Below are 12,998 nucleotides of genomic sequence, written 5' to 3'. Positions count from 1 at the left end.
GCCGACAGCTAGTTGGGCTTTGGGGACACCTTTTCACCTCACTAAACGTCCATTTTCGTTTATAGTTCATTATAAATAAATAAAGAGACTAATTTAGAATTTGCAAACATGCTTTAGGACTTTTTAACTACTCCCAATATTAAATAAATTATCGCTCTATAAATGTATCCCTCGATTTGCTCACACAGCCGTGTTCAGTGTGTTCCAATTCAAGGCGGATAGCTCTTCATCTCTCATATTCTAAGCAGAGGTAACCGTACTCTTCATTTCTCCGAAATTCATCGATTTAATCACTAAGCTCGATTTATTTTGTAATTTACCTCTATCGTCTATCGTTGCTCTAGTTTTCTTCAGTTTGTGTAAAATTGTTATGTTTCAGCTGTTCACTTCTGTAATTCTCGGCTTGATTTATGGTTTCCTCTCATATATTGTACCCAATTCTAGATCTGAAGGATGTGGACGCACTAATGCAGTTATTTTAAGATTCAGTAGCTCTCTAGTCTTCGTGACAGCATCTTTCATCTACTTTTTGTTTATTTCCTTTTTGATGTAGAGTTTCTAAAATTTCACATCTCGAGTGTTGCAGGATTTAATGTGTGATCTTACTACTGATTGTTGTTCGTGTTTTATTGATTAGTGGCAGCATGTTCACCTACTTTTTGTTCATTTTCATCATTTTTTTTGGGTGACTAGTATTTTGCAGACCTTGCCACACTTGTTGACTTTTGGATCAAGAATTTTACATTACTAATAACAAATTTATTTTTGTTGCTTGAATCACAACTGTGACTTGTAATTTTTATTATCATGACATTTTCAACATAATTTTAAAATCAGCATTGCTAATCCATCACATTTTTTGTAATTATAGTTGCTATCATAAAAATTTTTGGATGATTATTTAGCTGGATTATATGTGTTACTGCATAACTATGTAATTTTTGAAATTCACCTCCAAGCCCAACCTGTCCATCCTCCTTTTGTGCATGTCTGCACACACATGCTGATTTATTTTTTGTGTTGTTGGTAATACCATTACTCTCATCCTTTTTTGTATTTTGTTTTACTTAACTAAAGCCCGAGTGTAATCTTAGGGCTTGAGATATTGTTTTGGCACAACTCCATCTTACAACAACCTGAAGTGAATCCTACTCCAAATGTCGAATACCATTAATCTTGTATCGGTTGATGTTTTCTTTCTGCAGTATTTTGTGCCATGAATGCATAGGTGGATGCTTATCTAATAGGCTGATATTGCTTTTGTTTTGCTCAAAAATCAGTTTCTGTTATTGTTAAAACCTAAAGGACAAAGGTGATAGCTATGTTGCTTGCATTTTGATTTTGACCTTTTCTACATATATTTAATGCACAGTGCTTTGTTTTCTAATGTGTAAATTCTTAATTTGAAAAGGTAGCAATGACTATGGATCAGCCACACTACCCGTCCACTGCTCAGAAGGTGGCTGGGCAGCTTTTAAAATCCACCCCTACTCAGCGTTTCGGGGCATTTGAAGGTTGTCAGCCTCGGCCATCTTTATATCAATCACAATATAAATATGGTAACTACACAAATGCTGCATTGACATATCCTTATCAAATGAATTACGACCTTTCTGTGGTCAAGTCTGCTGCCTCCCCAGTTTTTGCACAAGCCCCTGCAGAGAAAGGATTTGCGGGCTTTGCTATTGATTTTCTCATGGGTGGAGTCTCTGCTGCCGTATCTAAAACAGCTGCTGCTCCTATTGAGCGTGTGAAACTTTTGATACAAAACCAGGATGAGATGCTTAAGACTGGTAGATTGTCTAAACCATATGGAGGCATCGGTGAATGTTTCTCGAGAACAATCAAAGAAGAAGGATTTGGTTCTTTGTGGAGAGGGAACACTGCTAATGTGATCCGTTACTTCCCTACCCAGGCAAGATATATGAATTTTATTTTCTGGACATGCTTTTTCACTATGTTTCCTTTCCCCTTAAAGTATAAATGCTCAATAAAATCTTTTGAATTGTTTGCAGGCCTTGAATTTTGCATTCAAGGATTACTTCAAGAGGCTTTTCAACTTTAAGAAAGATAGGGATGGTTACTGGAAATGGTTTGCTGGGAACCTGGCTTCAGGTGGTGCAGCTGGTGCTTCTTCTCTCCTCTTTGTTTACTCTCTGGACTATGCTCGTACTAGATTAGCAAATGACGCCAAGGCAGCAAAGAAGGGTGGAGAGAGGCAGTTCAATGGCTTGATTGATGTCTACAGGAAGACTTTGGCGTCTGATGGCGTTGCTGGACTGTATCGTGGATTCAACATATCATGTGTCGGAATCATTGTTTACCGTGGTCTCTACTTTGGAATGTACGATTCTTTGAAGCCAGTTCTTCTCACTGGCACGCTGCAGGTCTCTTTAACTCTAAATATATGAATCTTCATCTTCATTTGAATATATTCGATTGTACTGACGTAACTGTCTATGAAATAATTTTCTGGTTTCAGGATAGTTTCTTTGCTAGCTTTGCCCTGGGTTGGCTGATCACAAACGGTGCTGGTCTTGCATCGTACCCAATTGATACCGTTCGCAGACGTATGATGATGACATCTGGTGAAGCTGTAAAATACAAAAGCTCATTGGATGCTTTCTCTCAGATCTTGAAGAACGAGGGTGCCAAATCTCTATTCAAAGGTGCTGGAGCTAACATTCTGAGGGCCATTGCTGGTGCTGGTGTGCTCGCTGGCTACGATAAGCTGCAGTTACTCGTCCTCGGAAAGAAATACGGATCCGGTGGCGCTTAAAAATGCTCTGATGATGATGAGGGCTTGGGTTTTTCACCGATAACAAATGGTTTATACAATTTTGAATAATATGTTGATGGGGCGTATGTTTATCCCCAAAACTGTGTTGCTTTTCATTTAATATTGGATTGTAGGCTGACAAAGCAGCTGAGGGCCTGATTTTCGGATTTAATACTTGGTCTAGTGAAGTTTAATGTAGACCTGTTGGCAGGTACATTACTCAGTTACTCCCTATTTACTGAGTTTCTTATGAATTTGTTTCCAAATAATACTACCTCACATTTAGTTATTCTGTTTTAAGAGAGCTGCATCATTTTTTTGAGAATATTTATACGTTTATCTTATGGGAGAATATTCTGTTTACATATTGAGAAGAATAATGAAAGTGAGTTTGATTTTCTTTTTGGGATTAGTTTGTATCCAAAATGGCTAGTTTTAACTTGCAGCATTCAAATATTTACCTTTAAACGTCTGATTGTAATTAAAAAGGTCAAAATTGGAGTGCGTAAAGAAAATTCAAAGTATGCAAGATTCTTAATCAATTGATCTAAGTTGAGAAACGTAGTTTTCTTGATCCTTTTATGTTATTTATATGTTGTTGAAAAGTTTTAGAGTGAAAATTCAGTGGCGGCTACGGCCAGGAAGTAGTAGGAAGCAACATTAATACTAACGAACACCAAAAACAGTAGTCAATGTCGTGTTTGATTTCAAAACTGCAATCCAACACATTAAATATCTATTCTCATTATCAATCAAAACAGCTTAATTATTCTACAAATTGCAACAAGTATACATGGAGCAGCCAAAGCCAAACTGCTCGGGCACTGCCACGGCGCAAGCACCGGCGGAGAAGGGATTTTCCGGTTTCGTGGTGGATTTCGCGATGGGCGGAGTGTCGGCAGCGGTGTCGAAGTCCGCTGCAGCGCCAATCGAGCGCGTGAAGCTCATGATACAAAACCAAGATGAACTTATCAAGAGTGGTAGGCTGTCTCGGCCGTACAAAGGAATCGGTGAGTGTTTCAAGAGAACAATGAACGAGGAAGGATTTGCTTCCTTTTGGAGAGGAAACGGCACTAACGTGCTTCGTTACTTCCCCACTCAGGTAGAATGTATGATATATAGTGATTTTAGTTGTGTTTTGTAGCTTTACTGAAAACAATTAATGCTTTTATGCAGGCTTTCAATTTCGCATTCAAGGATTACTTCAAGAGCCTTTTCAATTTCAAGAAAGAGAGAGACGGGTACTGGAAATGGTTTGGCGGGAACCTGGCCTCCGGTGGGGCAGCCGGCGCTTCATCTCAGGTGATTGTTTACTCTCTTGACTATGCTCGCACTCGCCTCTCCAACGATGCCAAATCCGTCACCAAAGGAGGCCAAAGACAATTCAACGGATTGTTCGACGTCTACCGCAAGACCTTAGCATCTGATGGTGTCCCTGGGCTGTATCGAGGATTCAACATATCGCTCCTCGGCATCATCGTCTACCGCGGCCTCTATTTCGGAATGTACGATTCTTTGAAGCCCCTCGTGCTAACTGCAGATCTGCAGGTAAAAAATTCAACATCTTGCATTGCATGGTAATGACTAATGACAACAAAATGACATTGTTTATGACAAAACATATACGTAGGATTCATTCTTGGCTAGCTTCGGGCTGGGTTGGGTTGTGACCAACGGCGCTGGGCTTGCGGCGTATCCAATCGACACTATAAGGAGAAGGATGATGATGACTTCGGGTGAAGCGGTAAAATATAAAAGCTCGTTGGATGCGTTTACTCAAATAGTGAAGAATGAGGGTGCCAAATCTTTGTTTAAGGGGGGCGGCGCCAACATTCTACGCGCCGTCGCCGGGGCTGGTGTGCTCGCCGGCTATGATAAGTTGCAGTTACTCGTTTTTGGGTCCGCTGCTTCTTGATTTAATATCATGTTTCTTTATTTTTCACTTTCACTATCACTATCACTATCATATCGTCTCTTTTTTTTTTTTCCTACCAAAAGCTATGTTGTTTAGTTTCGCCAAATTATTGTTGTTTTTGAGTAAAATTGTCAATCTTAGGCGCATTAATAAAGAGACATAATTACTTGTTTCGTTGTGGATGGTTGAAGTAGCAATGATGTCTTGTTACATCGATAGTTTAAATTGTGTAGACATCTCAATTGCCTATTTTAAACAACTACTCCCTCCGTCCCACATTTATAGTCACATTTAGTTAGGACACGAGTTTTAAGGAATTGGTGGAGTGTATAATTAATGAAGTGAGATGGTGGAGTGTGTAATAAATGAAGTGAGATGGAAGAGTGAGATGGTGGAGTGTGTAATAAATGAAGTGAGATGAAAGAGTGTGTAATAAATGAAGTGAGTTGGTTGAAGGTGAGTCCCTTGATGACTTTTTGATTTTTTATTTTTATTTTGGTTTATTTTTGTGTTGATAATGACATTTGGATGTAATTTTAGTGAATAATGGGGTAAAATTTTATGTCCAAATATGGAAAATTCTAAATATGACTATAAATGTGGGACGGACTTTTATGGCAAAATGTGACTATAAAACTGGGATGGATGGAGTAGAAGTCTAGAATTAGTATAACTAGTTTTAACACCTGTGCTATGCACAGGACAAAAAATAGGACGAAAGATTTTTAAATTATGAAGATATATTAACTTAAATAAAGAATATGGAGTAAATAAGTATAAAAATATATTTAGAACTAATCAAAATATGTATTTGTAATATTATAAACAACAACAAAAAAATATTTGTACAATTGTACTTCTCTCAAGCCACTCTCAATGAAACATTTCATATTATCACACCATTAATTGTATTTTATTTTAATATTTGATATGGGTGTAGTATAAAATAAAAGAAATAACAAAAGAGGAGATGTGTGGATGAAATAGAATAAGTCATACAAATAAAGAAAAATGGAATACCACTATTTACAAAAGAATTAAAAAAAGCAAACTATTTGAACGAATAAATAGTTCACCAGTTTCGATTAACAAAATCAACTCAATTATAACTATGTGTACTTCTAGTAATTCAAATATAAATATATTTATAAATTATATATCTTGAATATAAATATACATTTATAAGTAATTTCAACATATTTAATTAAACTAATATATTATATATAAAATTGTATATTACTATACACAACAACAATTAATGTTATGTAATATTGTTCTTTGTTTGATAATGATATTAATTTAGTTTCATTTGATATCATTATTTATTGGTGTTTCATAATTACTTAGTTTAGCCACATTTGAATTCAATATAAACATATTTCAAAATTATGAGAAGTAAAAAGAATAGAAATATGAGTAAATAAGAAACAATTCAATCTATACAACACTTAATATAATTACACTATGATTTAGATTCCTATACAATCTAAGTATAGAACAATTAAATGGAGTGAGGCACATTATAATTTTTTTATCTAACCTTTTGCAATATATTTTTCTTAGTTATTTATGTTTAATTAAATAAAATATGGGTTATAAATTAGTTAGTATTTGTACTTGGACATGCAGAACGAATTCGTATGAGTATGCTTCCTATACGTCTAAACAAAAGAAAAACAATTAAATAATTTATAGCCCAAACAATGTGCCCAACAACTAAATAGGCGTGAAACCCTATTATTTCAAAATCACGTTTAAGATTAGATAGGCAGCGGCGCCTCTGTCACTATTGGTCTCATTCTCCGCTGGCAGTGGCGTTGTCGGCCGCCTATCGTATCTCTTTCTCTTCTTCTCGCGGTTCCACCTCTCGGCCACCGGCTTGAGGACTCCTCCACACTACCCAACCGACGTCGCTGGTCATCAGCCCCTCTCTCTCGTAACTCTACTAAATTATAATTTATGATATATAAAATATAGCACTTAAATTAAACTCTATTCGATTGAAAAGATTATCAAATTTCCAAAATTATATACTACTAAAATCTAAATCATAGAATCTAACCTAAGCCCAATAGCCCAAATAGCAACAAAAACCAATACTCATCAAACTCTAATAAATGACTATGGTTTTAACCGGGTTCCATATTTCATTTCCTTCTCTCTCGCCGCCTCCCCTCACCCGCCTGCACAGCCGCGTCGCCTGCTAGCGATCTCGGCGCTTCCCTCCTTCCCTCATTTCCTTTTTTCTTCCCTCTAATCGGTGGAACAGCTGAATGCCGCCGCCGGACACCACCTCAGTTCCGCATACCCACTAAACACCAGTCTCTCGCTCGCTGCCTTCCTCCCTAGCCTGCACAGTCGCGTCGCCGGCGCTTCCTCTATCTCTTTCCTCTCTTCTCACCTTTCTCTCTCATCTCTCTCTTTTTTTACGCCACAACCACTGCTGCCGTCTGCTTCGACGCCGACGATGATAGTTGTGACTTGGAGCTGTCGCCGACTGCAATAAAAAAACCAGACAATTAGTCTTCTAAAATGGATATTCAATTAATGGCGTGGGTATATATTATTGTTTATTCTTATTTGAGAAGCCATTATTGTTCAATAGAAGCTGCCTTTTTTTCTATCCAATGATTGTCATTTTTCAAAATGATCAAAAGGATATGCAAAATAGCTTCACATTTTTCCTCCAAAAAGGATAAAATTGTCTTTTTACCAAACTGTCAATTTAGATTAGTAAGATAAGATTGGAGACCGTTTTTACTTCAAATGCAAATTTTGAACTGAGCGTACGTAATTGCAATCATCCAAAAATACTTAATGCTCACAACCTTTTCATGAATGATATGCCAATGAACTTACACATATATGTATGATTCTGTAATTTTTTGGGAAATATTGAGTCATTCATTGACTGCAATTTTATTGTCCCAACATACTTGACACGATGAGATGAAAAATAACCAATATCAGTCGCATCCATGAAGCCACTTTTAGTTCTTCAAAACTCGGTTCAACACTAGAGAATGCAAGTGCTTCTCATTCTTATGTGTAACTTGATTTCCAAATAAAAGTAGTATGCATTAGAATATTACTAGTATTTTCAAATGTCCATATTCCTTGAGCAAATTCTACAAAATATCCTTCGCAAATAGTTTGAATGCTTATAAATAGATTTCACATTTTTCTTTTTAGTTTGTCCCATAAAAATTGTCATAATTCATTTTTAGAAAAAGCTCTCGCTCACATTAGTATAAATATACCTATTTTTTCTCTCCACCTAAAACACGAAAAAAATGCCGCCATCTATTATTATATAATTTCCCTAATTTTAATAATATTCAACTTAATTAGAATATTTAGTTTAATAAAAAAAAAAAAACAAATTGAGATTCATGAAAGAAATTAAGAAATGAGAAAAAAGGCAAAAGAGAAAGCACGACTTAAACTCATGGCGCTTTTAAAAACCCTTGTCCATTTCAATACCCCCTAAGCCTAAACCTCTCTCCACCGCCGCTCTCCTCCGAAGCTATTTTGGCTCACTCGTATTTATCAGCAGCTGTTGCAACACTCTGCTGTTTATATCTTTCTACTAATCTGTGCGATTGATAATGGGGATTTTCGAGCCTTTTCGAGCAATTGGATACATAACCACTCCAGTGCCCTTCTCCGTACAGCGTCTCGGCACCGAAACCTTTGTCACCGTTAGCGTCGGCAAGGCTTTTCAAATATACAACGTATATGCGTTATTCTTGTTTTTCTCTTTGCATTCTATTTGTCTTTGAAGAATCTCACGTTTTTGTTCCCTCTTACGCAGTGTGCGAAGCTCAATTTAGTACTCGTTGGTAAGCTTTTTGAGGACATGTTTCTACTACTATTAATCTCTTTGTTTTTGTATTTAACACTAGAATATAATATGCATACCCGAGTAGCTCAAACTATTCATGAAATCATAATTTATGTTATCCTCCTAGTATTTTACAACATTTTTGCTACTCCATATATTTTACCCTTGTTAGATGTGATTGCATAAGATCTGACAGTACTATAAGATTTTGTATAATCCGATTGCTTTTACTATCAGTTCAAAGCTTTTGATCGTTTACAGCTAAGTTATTATTTATGTGGAAAATGCAGGGCCACAACTACCAAAGAAAATACGAGCTTTGGCTTCGTATCGGGACTACACATTTGCTGCGTATGGATGTAATATTGCTGTTTTTAAACGTGCTCATCAGGTACAGCGGATAAACTAATTTTGGAAGTATAGTATGTCGTGCATAATTCTTTAGTTTACTTATGATTAGAGTTTTAAAATAGTGAAGAACATGAAGGCAGTTTAGAGGATCTGATGCTAGTTAGTACTTAGTAGTTAGTTGTTGTTCCCTCAGCCTTATACTGGTAAAGAAAGAAGTCATGTACCCAACCATGGCACTTAATGTTGTTTCATGCTCTGGGTTTGGATACTGTAGACCTGTAGTAACTCTTGCGTTTTACTTTCATGTTGATTAATGCTAATTAGTTACACAAAATGTACTATTCTTTATGGAACTTTTCACTGTGATTAATTCTTCTATAACTGATCCTCCCCTTCCTTATAAGGCCTACACAAAGAGTGTGCAACTTTCATTTTTTGAACACTCTTTAGAGTTTACCCTCACAATACTACTCATTAAAAAAATACACATGACCCACCATCTTAATTCACTATTTTCCCTTGATGGGTTACTTTCTCCACTAATCAAATAACTACCTAACATTTTATTATAATCCATGCCAGCCTCAATGTTGCACCGCCCTCTTGGTTTATGGAGGATATACATGAGGTTTATGCTTTTGTATTCTTTACCTGTGTCTATGGTTCTACCTATAAATGTACTGGTTATATGACTAAATTTAAAATACTTTAGCTCGAAATGGAGATTTCATATAGTGCTAGTTGCCTAGTTCTGTACATCTATGGTTAGTAGACCATGTTCGAAGACATAGATGAGCATATTGTTATGCGAATTCAATCTCTTACGAGAATCATCTGGACTTGTCTTTCTAGAATGTTAGACTTTGTGTAATATGCCTTTGGAATATATTTATAGACTAGTCATGAATCATGATAATTTAGGCTTTCTGAACATAAACTGAGGCGATTGTACTGAACATTTTACAGGTTGCAACATGGGAAAGCCATAATGCTAAGATTAATCACTTGCTACTTTTTGGTGAACATGTCTTAAGCCTTGATGTAAAAGGCAATATGTTCATCTGGGCATTTAAAGGCATAACTGAGAATGATTCTCCGTTTGGTCATATTTCACTCGGAAACAAGTTCACACCAAGCTGCATTATGCATCCAGATACTTATCTGAACAAGGTAACTTATTTCGTTCATCAATGATATGCACCGGTGACATTTGAGAAGAAACCCCTACTGTTACTTGTTTTAGTTTCCTCGGGAACTTTTTCTCACTAAAAGCATTGCATACAGGTAATTGTTGGAAGCCAGGAAGGTTCTCTACAACTATGGAATATTAGCACAAAGAAAAAACTTTATGAATTCAAAAGCTGGAGTTCAGCTATATCCTGTTGTGTTTCATCTCCTGCCCTAGATGTTGTTGCCGTTGGCTGTTCTGATGGAAAGATTAACGTCCACAACATACGATATGATGAAGAAGTGGTTACTTTCTCTCAATCTACTAGAGGTTCAGTGACTGCTCTATCTTTCAGCACTGATGGACAGCCACTTCTAGCATCTGGTGGTTCATCTGGTGTCATAAGCATATGGAATCTTGAAAAGAGGAGGCTCCATTCTGTTATTGGAGAGGCCCATGATTGCTCAATAGTTTCTCTTCACTTTCTTGCAAACGAGCCTGTGTTGATGAGTTCATCAGCTGACAACTCTATTAAAATGTGGATTTTTGACACTAGTGATGGGGATGCCCGTCTTCTACGATTTAGAAGTGGGCATAGTGCACCCCCAAAGTGTATCAGATTCTATTCTAATGGACGACACATCCTCTCAGCTGGACAGGATCGTGCCTTTCGGCTGTTCTCTGTCATCCAGGATCAACAGAGCAGAGAACTTTCTCAACGCCATGTATCAAAAAGAGCAAAAAAGCTCAAGCTGAAGGAAACTGAAATAAAACTCAAGCCTGTTATTGCATTTGATGTTGCTGAAATCAGGGAACGTGATTGGTGCAATGTGGTCACATGTCATATGGATACTGCTCAAGCCTTTGTCTGGAGGCTTCAAAATTTCGTGATTGGTGAGCACATCCTGTCACCATGCCCACAGAACCCAACACCAGTTAAGGCCTGTGCTATCAGTGCATGTGGCAATTTTGCAGTTGTAGGGACTGCAGCCGGTTGGATTGAGCGATTTAACCTGCAGTCAGGTATTAGTCGAGGCAGTTATGTTGATATATCAGAAGGCAGGTCCTGTGCCCACAACGGTGAAGTGGTTGGCGTGTCTTGTGATTCAACCAATACCGTCATGATAAGTGCTGGTTTGAATGGTGATGTAAAAGTTTGGAACTTTAAAGGACGTGAATTGAAGTCCAGATGGGAAATAGGTTGCCCAGTTGTCAAGATTGTCTATCACCGTTACAATGGTCTTCTGGCTACAGTGGCAGATGACTTAGTTATCCGCTTATTTGATGTTGTTGCACTGAGGATGGTTCGTAAGTTTGAAGGTCACACGGATCGTATAACTGATGTATGCTTTAGTGAGGATGGGAAATGGCTAATTACCTCCAGCATGGATGGGACTCTAAGGATTTGGGATGTAATCCTAGCTAGACAAATAGATGCTATACATGTTGATGTGTCTGTGACAGCACTGTCTCTTTCCCCAAATATGGATGTCTTAGCTACGACTCATGTTGATCAGAATGGTGTTTACTTGTGGGTGAATCAGGCAATGTTTTCTGCCCCTAGTAAATCTGGTGCCCATGGGAGTGGGAAAGATATTGTGAACGTCAATCTACCATCCATCTCAACTGGGAATTCCTTGGATTCCAACTCTGAGGAAGCTGACAAGTCAAGCCCTCAGGAAGTGCAAGATGTTCCTCTCTCCACACCTGGACATGAACAAATACCCGATCTTGTCACCCTCTCAATGTTGCCTAAGAGTCAGTGGCAAAGCTTGATCAATCTAGACATCATAAAAGCTAGGAACAAACCAATTGAGCCACCAAAAAAGCCAGAAAAGGCCCCTTTTTTCTTGCCATTGATTCCATCCCTGTCTGGAGAGATTGTGTTCAAAACTAAAGAATCTGCTGAAGGTGATAAGGACTCTCAAGCTGATGAAACAGAGAGCAGAAAGATCAAAGCTGACAGTCCAGGTTCTGAGTTCTTACAATTCCTACAACACTCTGCAGAGGAAAATGATTGTAAGCTTGTCTCTCCTCACCATTGACTACCTCTATTATTTCATTTCAAATGTTATCTGAACCTCATGTATACACACTTGAATATCTGCAGTCGCAGCATTTACAGAATATATCAAAGGTTTATCATCTTCGACTTTGGACATGGAACTTAGGATGCTTCAGATTGTAGACGAGGATGACAGTGACCAAGAGTCCAGCAACAGACCAGAAATTCATTTCATTGGACTTCTGCTAGATTATTTTACACAAGAAATTTCACGCAGAAACAATTTTGAGTTTATACAGGCTATGATCCGGTTATTCTTAAAGGCAAGCTTTTATCCTTTCTTATATTTGTAGTTATGACTATTATCAGTACTGAGTAACATGGAAGTATTGAACTTACCCTAAATATACAAATTGGTTTACTGTTGTTTATTCCTGAGGATCTTGTATGCTCTGTATTTGTATTTTTTATATGTCCTATTATTATTTGATTTTCATCTGAGGTCACTATTTGGTTATGCACAGATCCACGGTGAAAGCGTACGCTGCCAGCCTATTTTACAGGAAAAGGCAGAGAAGCTTCTTCACATTCAAACCGCAGTATGGCAGAAGATAGATAAGTTGTTTCAGAGCACGAGGTGTATGGTTACATTTCTCAGCAACTCACAATTTTGAGCACAATTTTTGTTACTAGTACATTTTTTCACAACAATTTTGTTTGAAATCTGTACTTTTTGTAGTATGTCTTAGTTTCAGACATTTTGAATCAGTTCTCGGAGTAGACATAATAGAGATTGAACCACAGGATTTTCTATTGATGAATGGGATTGGAAAAGCAATGTTTAATTTGTAACTGGTTTATTCTGACATTGAGTTGTACAATGGAAAATCAAATTTTAGTGAGGCCATTATTCTCACAAACATATGCTCTCTCTCT

The 12,998-nt window shown here is 37.3% G+C and overlaps 3 protein-coding genes across 3 annotated transcripts; all 3 read left to right on the top strand.

Moving 5' to 3' along the window:
* The first annotated feature begins 93 nt into the window (after window positions 1-93).
* On the top strand, window positions 94-3,068 carry LOC125221608 (ADP/ATP translocase 1, mitochondrial-like). The gene is made up of 4 exons (XM_048123763.2): window positions 94-250; window positions 1,412-1,915; window positions 2,016-2,387; window positions 2,483-3,068. Exons 2-4 carry the CDS (start codon window positions 1,418-1,420, stop codon window positions 2,777-2,779), a joined length of 1,167 nt encoding a protein of 388 aa, XP_047979720.1. The 5' UTR covers window positions 94-250; window positions 1,412-1,417; the 3' UTR covers window positions 2,780-3,068.
* Window positions 3,069-3,239: 171 nt separating this feature from the next.
* Window positions 3,240-4,867, top strand: LOC125221609 (ADP/ATP translocase 1, mitochondrial-like). The gene is made up of 3 exons (XM_048123764.2): window positions 3,240-3,881; window positions 3,956-4,327; window positions 4,410-4,867. The coding sequence occupies exons 1-3, from the start codon at window positions 3,573-3,575 to the stop codon at window positions 4,692-4,694; spliced, it is 966 nt and encodes a 321-aa protein (XP_047979721.1). The 5' UTR covers window positions 3,240-3,572; the 3' UTR covers window positions 4,695-4,867.
* Window positions 4,868-8,190: 3,323 nt separating this feature from the next.
* Window positions 8,191-12,984, top strand: LOC125222718 (transducin family protein / WD-40 repeat family protein). The gene is made up of 7 exons (XM_048125483.2): window positions 8,191-8,428; window positions 8,509-8,536; window positions 8,829-8,929; window positions 9,856-10,059; window positions 10,174-12,076; window positions 12,168-12,385; window positions 12,587-12,984. Exons 1-7 carry the CDS (start codon window positions 8,303-8,305, stop codon window positions 12,734-12,736), a joined length of 2,730 nt encoding a protein of 909 aa, XP_047981440.1. The 5' UTR covers window positions 8,191-8,302; the 3' UTR covers window positions 12,737-12,984.
* Window positions 12,985-12,998: the final 14 nt, after the last annotated feature.

This window comes from Salvia hispanica, chromosome 1, assembly GCF_029641045.1.
Source record: "Salvia hispanica isolate PSC_SH4W2 chromosome 1, Shi_PSC_v1, whole genome shotgun sequence".
Taxonomy (NCBI): domain Eukaryota; kingdom Viridiplantae; phylum Streptophyta; class Magnoliopsida; order Lamiales; family Lamiaceae; genus Salvia; species Salvia hispanica.
Note: the sequence above shows the minus strand (reverse complement) of the source record. Positions and strands in the feature narration are given on the sequence as shown.

Bases quoted from the DNA above. Each gene is read 5' to 3' on its own strand.
- LOC125221608 (XM_048123763.2), top strand. From the start codon at position 1,418: ATGACTATGGATCAGCCACACTACCCGTCCACTGCTCAGAAGGTGGCT. The intron at 1,916-2,015 runs GCAAGATATATG...AATTGTTTGCAG, and splicing joins TCCGTTACTTCCCTACCCAG to GCCTTGAATTTTGCATTCAA. The intron at 2,388-2,482 runs GTCTCTTTAACT...TTCTGGTTTCAG, and splicing joins TTCTCACTGGCACGCTGCAG to GATAGTTTCTTTGCTAGCTT.
- LOC125221609 (XM_048123764.2), top strand. From the start codon at position 3,573: ATGGAGCAGCCAAAGCCAAACTGCTCGGGCACTGCCACGGCGCAAGCA. The intron at 3,882-3,955 runs GTAGAATGTATG...GCTTTTATGCAG, and splicing joins TTCGTTACTTCCCCACTCAG to GCTTTCAATTTCGCATTCAA. The intron at 4,328-4,409 runs GTAAAAAATTCA...ACATATACGTAG, and splicing joins TGCTAACTGCAGATCTGCAG to GATTCATTCTTGGCTAGCTT.
- LOC125222718 (XM_048125483.2), top strand. From the start codon at position 8,303: ATGGGGATTTTCGAGCCTTTTCGAGCAATTGGATACATAACCACTCCA. The intron at 8,429-8,508 runs GTATATGCGTTA...CCTCTTACGCAG, and splicing joins AGGCTTTTCAAATATACAAC to TGTGCGAAGCTCAATTTAGT. The intron at 8,537-8,828 runs GTAAGCTTTTTG...TGGAAAATGCAG, and splicing joins GCTCAATTTAGTACTCGTTG to GGCCACAACTACCAAAGAAA.